This window comes from Orycteropus afer, unplaced genomic scaffold (assembly GCF_000298275.1).
Source record: "Orycteropus afer afer isolate SDZICR_OR568_19922 unplaced genomic scaffold, OryAfe1.0 scaffold00008, whole genome shotgun sequence".
NCBI classification, from domain to species: domain Eukaryota; kingdom Metazoa; phylum Chordata; class Mammalia; order Tubulidentata; family Orycteropodidae; genus Orycteropus; species Orycteropus afer.
The window spans coordinates 23,762,959-23,772,940 of NW_006921595.1; the positions used below are offsets into that span (position 1 = coordinate 23,762,959).

Genomic DNA, 9,982 nt, shown 5'->3' on the forward strand with positions numbered 1-9,982 from the left:
AAAAAAAAAAAAAGAAGCAGTTATTATCCATCAACTTGAAAATAACACACAAGTACAGTTTCTGTGAGCCAGAAACCTGAATACTGTTCCGATGGCTGTTTCTGGTTCAAGGTCTTTCATGGAGTTGCAGTCAAGCTATCAGAAGCACAGTGTCATGTGAAGGCTCAACTGGGAGGGCAAGGGCTCACTTCTAAAGTCACTCACATGGTTGTTGGTAGAATTGAGTTCTTGACATGTTTGTACTGAGAGCTTTAACTCCTTGCTACCTGTTGGCTGGAGGCCTCCTCAGTTCCCTGCCTCATGTGCTTCTCCAAAGTGTACTTCACAACAAAACAGCTGACTTCTCTCAGATGGAGAGAGAGGGCCCAAGGCACAGCAACAATATTTTTATAACCTAAAATCTCAAGTGATGTATCACTGCCTCTGTAGAATTATATTCACTAGAAACTAGAAAAACAATCCAGCATTAAGTCATTCCCACTCTTGGTGAGTCCATGTGATGCAGAGCAGAATTGAGCTCCAAGAGTAGGGTTTTCTTGGCTAAAATCTCTACAGAAGCAGATCCCCAGGTCTTTCTTCCATGGCACTTTTGGGTGGGTTTGAACCTTGAAGCTGTCAGTTAATGAGGGAGTACAAACCATCTACACTGCCAAAAGGAGTCACTAAATCCAGCCCACTCTCAAGTGGAGGTGTCTGTACAAGGCCATGAATACAAATGTGTGAGAATGACTGAGGGTCATCTTAGAGATAACCTATCACAGTCAACCTTCCAGACCACTGTGATTCTTCATGTTCAAAATATACTCACTCATTCCAATTTGTCCAAAAGTCCCATCCCATTATTTCCCATTATTAGCTCATAGTCCAGTATCTCATCATCTAAATCAGAGAACTATCTTAGAGTCTGCCTGTTATTATTGTTAGTAGGTGCTGTCAGGTCAATTTTGACTCACAGCCCTCTCATGTCATAGAATAGAACTGCCCCATGGAGTTTTCTTAGCTTGATCATTTCAGAAGCAAACCACCAGATTTTTCTGCCAGAGGGCCACTGAGTAGGTTTGAACTGCCAACCTTTTTGTTAGCAGCCAGCTGCTTGCCTGGTTTTGCCACAGAGCTCCTTAAAGTCTGCATGTCACACCACAAAAAGGTATATGAGGGTACTTTTTTGAGGTCATGAGTCTATTCTCTGTCTTGATGCTGGGTATGCTTAAGCAGCTATATTTATTTGTCAAGATCTTGTAGATCTGAACACTAAAAAGGATCCATTTTACTGTACAGAAATTATACCTTAAGAGAAAATGGAAAATGTTACTAAACTCTGGAATACAACACACAAAGACACATATATTATATAAAAATTTTGGCTTAATAAACTGGATTGTTGAAAGTATTAACAAAATACATTCTGATACTAGAAAATACCATAAATTTTTCTAATTATATTATTTCAAAGGCCATAAAAATATACCATATACATGTATAATCCATAATTTTCTTAAAGGTAAAGAAAATATTATTAAGCACAACTTATATTAATTATTTCATAGAAAGCAACAAATTCTAAATAATACTGTTTTTACCTATTTCATATTTGTTTTCCTTCCCTAGAATAGACAATTCATCAATTCAAGTATTAGGGAAGATGAACATATTTGTAAATGCACTGTTAATTTTTTTCTCATTTCATTTACAAAAGAAGTATTTGTTTTCAATTTTCTATAAAATGTATTTTATATTCCTTTTGGAAAAAATTTACTTCAAGTAAGCTGAATATACACTATAAAAAATTATATTCTTTTTTTATTCACAATTCTGAAAAGTGACAGACGTAAGGAAGTAGGATTCAGTTACTGTTCCCTGTTTATACAGCTGTACTTCATTGAATGAAGGCTTCTGTTACACACAGTTTGTAATAGGAAGTAAATGCTTTTAAAACAACTAAAGAAACAGGTATTTAACCTCCACCTTTGTGCATTCTTTGCTCCAGTATTTAGCTTCTGTGGAGATAATGAGGAAGTAGTTCAAATATGTATTATAACCCTCATATTTAACTTCACCTCATTATCACATCCCCTGTGAACTCATTAGGTGGTGTGTTAGGATGAATTTTTTCAAATAAATGCTGAAAGAGCCAACAATATGGACCGTGTTTTTATTTGCAATAAAGGTAATAAATAATAGCTTCTGAAATATTCAGTAGTGGGAATGTTCCTAAGAATAAATAATGCTTAGATTAAGACCCCAAACAGTAAGAAACTTTTAAAAACTTAAGAGATTCATCAAAGTTAATAAATACCTCTTAATCAACTTCCACACTATGTGTGAAGATATAAACTCCCACCAGATTCCTTGCCTATCTTTTATGTATGGCTCTAGAGGTAATCGATGAACCAGAGACGTAGGTTCTAGGTCATCTCAAGGATTATGCTTGGATAGTTTGAGAGGTAATTATGGAGATACAGTTCTCATTTTTAAAATAAAAATTCTATAATTTCTGTTTCACAATACAATGTCATTTTTAGGAATGGCTAAAATAGCAACCAATCAGGATCTGAGTTATATATTACCTGATGATTTAAGAAAATACTTTCCCCACTTGAAATACATGACTTTAAGAGACATGGCTTGGTTATCTGTTCACAATGCCTTTTCATAATCTTCTTATTCTCATAAGATTAAGTCTTTCTTATATCTAAGTTATAACTTGTTTGCCAATGCTCATATGCTTTGGCAATTTTTGTTTGATAACTTCCTACATAGATCATCCTGCAAGCTTTCATTTCCTAAATAAATGTCCAAGGACCCCGATTGAAAATACGTAATATGTATACATATACACACACACACATATATGTGTGTATATATACACACACATACAGATACATACATACATACATACATACATACATACATACCAGAAGATCAGCAGTTTAAATACGCCAGGTGCTTCACAGAAGGAAGATGAGGCAATCTACTTCCACAAAGATTTACAGCCTTGGAAACTCAATGGGGGTTGCTAGGAGTAGAATTGACTCTATGACAGTGGGTATATGTATATATAGACAGAGAGAGAGAGATTTGCATAAAAACCTGTAACAATTTATTTTGCCATGTTATGTATTTTAACTATTAGAATACAGCAAGTGCAAATGTCAATGCTATAATATTTCTATTTTCATGTAGACTATTCAGTTTTCAAGCATAAAGAAGATTAATTTATACTCACTACGGCAAGAAGGCAATGATCATATCATGTGGCTTTGGGACAAAAGGACATGAGTTCGTTTAGTTAAGAACATAGATTTTAGTTTAATTATGTACGGTATAATGTAGCAATTTGATCTGTAATTCTGGTAGGAAATGAAAAATATGAACAAAACAGAAAATGTGAACAGAATGAGAAAAAAAGAAGCTTGTTCTATTCTGTTTCATCTATTTAATCATTCTAGTGGCATATTTTCTCTAGCGGAAAAAAAAGAAGAGAACAAACTCCCTTTTTTGGGTGTGTGTGAACTATAAAGCCATATGAAGAGAATCTGTATAATGCTTGATGAAATGAACAACTTTCATTTCCGTTTGTTTTATGAGTACAAATAATGACTATGTGGGGCAATTTGAGAAACAGTAAAGTATTTTGGTGACATATGGGAAGAATTATCTCTAACCATTAGTTTACATATTTCTGAAAATAAAAATGAAATCTTAAATCTTAGAACCAAGTATATACACTGTTTTGCCCCTTATTCCAATACTACTTAAATATATAGATTTTGAGGCTACTCGTAAAGATCACCAGGAAAGAATAATATAAAATATTTAATTCCAAAATTTATGCACTAATCTCTCCCATCAGAGAGTTCTTCTTTAATTAGAAATATGTTATCACATACTGAAAAATCATTCCTATCCATTGGTTGTATTGTTACATCATTACCAGTTTTTATGATCTGTCATATTGTAATATGTTAGCAAAGTATATATTTTAGAAGGCATTTCACTTGGCTGGAGGCATTCAATTATGTCATATACACTATACACATTTATTGGCTATATTTTAATTGTTTTATTTGTTTATACTTTATACCCTATGTGCCCCCAGAATGATTTTAGGTGGTGTATTTTAATTATAATTATATTGGCTCACTTTTTCAGAAATGTTCCTGATTTTTTCTTCCCTATCAAAGAGCAGAATGCATTACTGAAAATGGCTTTGTTCTTATTCTTTTGGCTCATTTCAAATTATGTGTTTTGCAGAGGTTAATATTATGTGGGCTGGACACCAAGCACACCACAGTTCTGAAGATTATAACTTATCTACAGCATTGAGACAATCTGTGTTGCAGATGTATACTTCCTGGGTAAGTTGTATGAAATTAAATAAATATAAGTATACATATAGTCTGAACCGTTTCTGTTTCCACCAGAATCTAATAGAAGATGTTGTACTAAAGTGCTTCCTTCTTGGCTGTATGACCATAGACACATAAAGCAAGTGGTGTTTTTCAATAGTAGTCATTGACTTGACTCAAAACATTCCCCTGTAGGTATAGGACAATGTGAGAAAAGAGTTGCATGTTTTTTTGTGTTGTCAACTAGGAGTGTGGTGTCTAGGCAATTCATCTCAATTTAAATAGATGCAAATAAGATTTCAATACAAACATAAAAGCAGCTTTTAAAAATCAATTCCCATGTCTGCTTATCCAAGTAAAATCTACTGGAGTCCTTTGATTTTTGTTACCATATTAGAGTAATTGGTTATGATGCTCAACCAAAATAGAGCTCTAAAATATCTTCACATAGGAAAATTACAAGAAAAATGGGCATCAGAAATACCCTCTAGCTCTAAGATTTTTCCTGACTCACTGTGCAACCTTAATTCACTTGGTCACTTCCTTCATCTGTGATCACCACAATCATTTAGCTCTTCCTTGTGATTTCAAATACGTGATGATGAAATAGATTCTGAATGTTGAGCTAGAAAGTCAGCGTATGACTTCAAAGAGTATTCAATCAAAAAGCTATTTTTGGCCTATGAAACGCAGTGATCACAAACATTACTATGATTCTTCACAGTTTACAAAGTTTTGTAAGATAATGTTTAAAAAATATTCTCTATGTTCCAGAAGATCTTCTAAGATCTCTTTATGTAGTAACTCATTTGATCTCACAACCTTAAGAGACAGGTAATGGTGGAAGTCTTATTTTTTAAACAATGAGACTGAGTCCATATTGAAAATCATACAGCTAGTAAAGGTACAAGAAGAATGTGAAACCATGTAGCCTGGCTCCAAGGTTCCTGATCTTAATCTTTACACTCCACATCCTCATCTACATGCCTTTGTATTGGCCCTCACTTATGTATGTTATCACATTCATCCTCACAAGTAAGACCATGTGATGCTAAATTGACTGTTATTTTTATCAGAGACCTGAAGATCAAAGAGAGTAATTACATAACTAGTAAATGGCAATGCCAAGAACTTAAAACCAGATGCTTCAGAACCAGTGGAAAAATATACTGGCATATGTGCTAACAAAACAGGAGCAGTTAAAATGAATCCTTGAGCCAGTGCTTAGCTTAAATGCATTTATTGGTATGGATTTTAAAAGAAATCCACCCTTGTCTCTTCTCTACTCACTAGACATATACCAGTGTTTATAAATTTAAGCAATGCAGTTATATATATATATGGAGCTCTGGTAGTATAGTGGCTAAGACACTTGCCTGCTAACCAGAAGGCTGGCGGTTCAAACCCACCAGCCACTCCTCGGAAGGAAGGTTGGGCAATCCTACTTCCGTAGTGATACTGCTTCGGAAACCCAAGGAGGGGTCGCTATGAGTCGGGGCCAACTCGATGGCACATAACAACAACATAACAACAACAACAACATATATATATATATATATATATATATATATATGTGTGTGTGTGTGTGTGTGTGTGTATATATATGTGTGTGTGTGTATATATATATGTGTGTGTGTGTATATGTATGTGTGTGTGTGTGTGTGTGTGTGTATATATATATATATATATATATATATATATATATATATTTATTTATTTATTTTACACCCAGCCCCTATTATAGCTTGTGCTGAAATGCTGATGATTAAAGAAGAAACAAATTACGGTCTCGTTGGTTTAGTGCCTAAGGTGTTTGACTGCTAACCAGAAGGCTGGTGGTTCAAACCCACCAGCGACTCCTGGGAAGCAATATTGGGCAATCTACTTCTGTAGAGATACTGCCTAGGAAACTCAAGGAGGGGTTGCTATGAGTTGAATCTACTTGATGGCAGTGAGTTTTGTTTGGTTTTTACAGTTCCATAGCTCAAATCTGAAGTATTAGAGGGTAGGACAAAGCCTGTGGTGGAGGGGAGGATGCTACCCACTGTCCTGCCTTAAGAAATAGCTTCATTATAAAACCTTTTACCATCTTGTGCAAAATAGACTGGCTATATGGCTGATTAAAATAATAATCTTGGAAATTTTCACTCTTTCCTTGTCACATATTTTTCTTTGCATGAGTATAACTCACACCTTCAGTAGTTACGATTTTCATGAGAAAGTCTCCAAGAAAGAACAAAACTGTCTTTGGAGTTGCACCTGGGAAATCAGTGCAGTTAGTGAATAACTTATCTAAGGATATAAGAGGAAAATTTTTATCAGAGCAACACATAGTTTAGAAGTAGAAGAAGTCCTAGAGCTAACATATATAAATCAGCAATTCTAAATGTTATAGGAAAAAAAAAAGAATATAAGAGGAGGCCACTACATCACACAGGATTGAACATTGCAGGGTTAGAGCTCGAATCCAGACTCCTGACTGCTAGTTTTTTGTAGCCTCCATCCTGGTTTCATTTAAGTCAGCGCTTATTTTGAGTTAATGTATCCAAAGGTACAGATCATTGAAATCTAAGTAAAATACAGGTTCACCCCATCTCAGTACCAGCATAATTTCCATTTATAAACCCTGTACTGCTTTGTAAGGACACACACACACACACACACACACAAAGCCAAATAAGGAAAAGAGCAAGGTGGATACATTACAAGCCGATTTTTTTTTTTTTTTGGTGTGTGTGTGGGGTGGCTTGTCAGGTAGTTTGCAATGAGGGAAAAGAAAGGAAGGATAGTAAGTTGGCCTGGATTCTTGAATGGCATTCCTGGGTCCCTTTAGAAGATAGTACAGATGATTTAAGTGTCCATTTTAGTTAAACAGTCTATGATAGTTCTTCCCAGACATTAAAATCAAAGAACAGGCTTAAGGCCGATTCATTTCCGTGGATCCTTTTCTAAGATTTTCCTCATCAACACTCTTACATAAGGCATGTAATTTGAGTGTTACCAAGGTAACAATGCATTTTAGAACAAATGATAAATTGGTCATATTTTTGAAGAGAAAAGTGGCTTATGAAATGAAATACAAAATTAAGCTCAGAGTGCTTTTTTTTGATATCACTATGAAAAATAGCACAAAAGACATGCCATTTAGAAAGTAAGAATTCAGTCTTCCAGATTCTCTAACCATACTGTGTATATTTTGCAACTAGTTTCAAGCTGAGATGTGAAGATTACCCATAAGTATCTTTGAGTCCACTGTATTCTGATATAAATACATAATTGAATAAATAATAAATGTGACAGGATTGACTAATTTTCCTGAAAAATAATCCCAAATAATTTCTGTAGATAATCCCCACTCCAGGAACTGAAGCTACCTTACACCCAATCCTTTGAATGTGTGCTGCACTTAGTGACTGTTTTCCAAAGAATAGAGTATGGAAAGGGAACCAGGGGAGGGCTTGTGAGGTGAGGAGGAATAACTTTAGAGCAGAGAAGCCTGGTGAACAAAACATTTGGCAGGTGATCAAGGCTAGCATCATCAGTGATTAATAGGATGTATGATATAATGAGAATGAAGATGGATTACACTTTTAGTTTTTAGAAAACTAAAAGCCTCACAACTGGACTCATAAGCAATAACTTGATAAATGGAGAAATATTGGAGTTGCAAGGATTTCATTTTACTTGGATCAATAATCAATGCCCATGGAAGCAGCAGTCAAGAAATCAAAAAAAAAAAAAAAAATGAATATTGGGAAAATCTGCTGCAAAAGAAAGACTTCTTTAAAATCTTAAAAGGCAAAGATGTCACTTTGATGACTAAAGTGGACCTGACTCAAACCATGGAATTTTCAATCGACTCATATGTGTGGGAAAGCTGGACAACAGAAAATGAAACCAGAGAAGAATTGACACATTTAAATTATGGTGTTAGTAAAGAATATTGAATATACCATACTTGCAGAGAAGAAACATGTCTTTCTTGGAGAAGTACAGTCAGAATACTCCTTAGGAGTGCGGATGGTGAGACTTCATCCCACTTACTTTAAACATGTTGTCAGGAGAGACCACTTCCTGGAGAAGAACACCATGCTGAGAAAAACAGAGGGTCAGTGAAGAAAAGGAAGGCCCCCGATGTGGTGGAGTGGCACAGTGGCTGCAGCAATGGGCTCAAACATTGTGACGATTGTGAGGATGGTGCAGGACTGGACAGTGCTTCATTCTGTTATATACGAGTCAGCACCTAAAACACTATAATGAGAATGATGCTTCAGCTCCATGAGCTTCTCCAAAAAAATCCCATAACCAAAATGTAACCATAAAAAAAAATCAGTCAACCCCAAACCAGAAGACAGTCTACAGATTACTGCACCAGCGATCCTCAAAACTGTAAAGGCCTGAAAACCTTTATAAGGAAAGTCTGAGAAACTGTCAGAAATCAGAGGAGGCTAAGGAGACATGACTTAATCTGAAGTGGCAACTTGGATGGGATCCTGGAACAGAGAAATAACAGAAGAGGGGAAAAATGGAAATACCAATAAGGTGTAGAGTTTCATTAACAGTAATATACTAATGTCAGTCTTTTAACTGTGGTAAATGCAACAGAATAACATATGTTAACAATAGGAGAACCTGGTGAGGGTATATGACAGCACTCAGTACTACCTTTACAACTTCTGAAAATCTAAAACTATTATAAAGTAGTATATTTTAAAAAAATAGCTATTAAAAAACCCACAAATGCACATATACAGTTTATACTCAGAGCCACTGTAGATTATAAATGCCTGCTCTAGGAAAAAAAAAAAAAAATCAAACTGGCTGTCAGCAACAGACGATTATTCTTTGGACACCTGTTGGTGTTGGGTGATGTTGAGTCAATTTTGTCTCATAGCCATCCCATGTGACAGAGTAGAACTGCCCCATACAGTTTTCTTGGCTTTAATTTTTTCTCCTGCAGAGCCACTAACTAGGTGGGTTCCATCAATCTTTGTGTGAGCAGACAAGCGCTTAACAGTTGCACCACCGGGGCAACTTTCTGGGACCCCTAGGGTGACCTAAAGGATAATCTATAAGCCAGTGTGATTTTTGTTTGGCTACTTCTCTAAAGGTCTGCATTATTTTTCCATTCGTATGCCCTCAATCCACCAGAAGATCCATGTGATCAAGCTAGGAGGCATAGTCCCTAAGGCATGTGACTGCTAACCAGAAGCCTGTCAGTTCAAACTCATCAGCCACTCCTTGGAAGGACAGTTGAACAATTTACTTTTGTAGTGATACCACCTCGGAAACCCAAGGAGGGGTCGCTGTGAGTCGGATCCGACTCTATGGCAGTAAGTTTTTTTTTTTTTTTTTTTTTTTTAATTGAGAAGAGAATCTAAACTCCTCCTCACATACACAGCTCTTCACGATATTACTCCACCATTCTCTCCAATCTCATCTCCCAAAGTCCCCCATTCTCACCTCGTTTCTAATTTAATAATTTGCTTTCAATTCCCTAGATCTACCCTGTCATAATGCCTTGATAGTTCATTATGCATGCTATTCTCTCCATCTGGAAAACTCTTTTCCATTTGCCTCTGATGATTATCTCCTTGAAGACTGAGTACATTCCTCATTTTTTTTTTTTTTTA

General features: G+C 35.6%; 1 protein-coding gene across 1 annotated transcript in view; it reads left to right on the top strand.

Moving 5' to 3' along the window:
* Positions 1-9,982, top strand: part of AGMO (alkylglycerol monooxygenase) — a 265,841-nt gene that overhangs the window by 167,797 nt on the left and 88,062 nt on the right. The window contains exon 4 of the mRNA XM_007946666.2: positions 4,255-4,358. Within this exon, the coding sequence (XP_007944857.1) occupies positions 4,255-4,358 (104 nt within the window). The remainder of the gene's footprint in view (positions 1-4,254; positions 4,359-9,982) is intronic.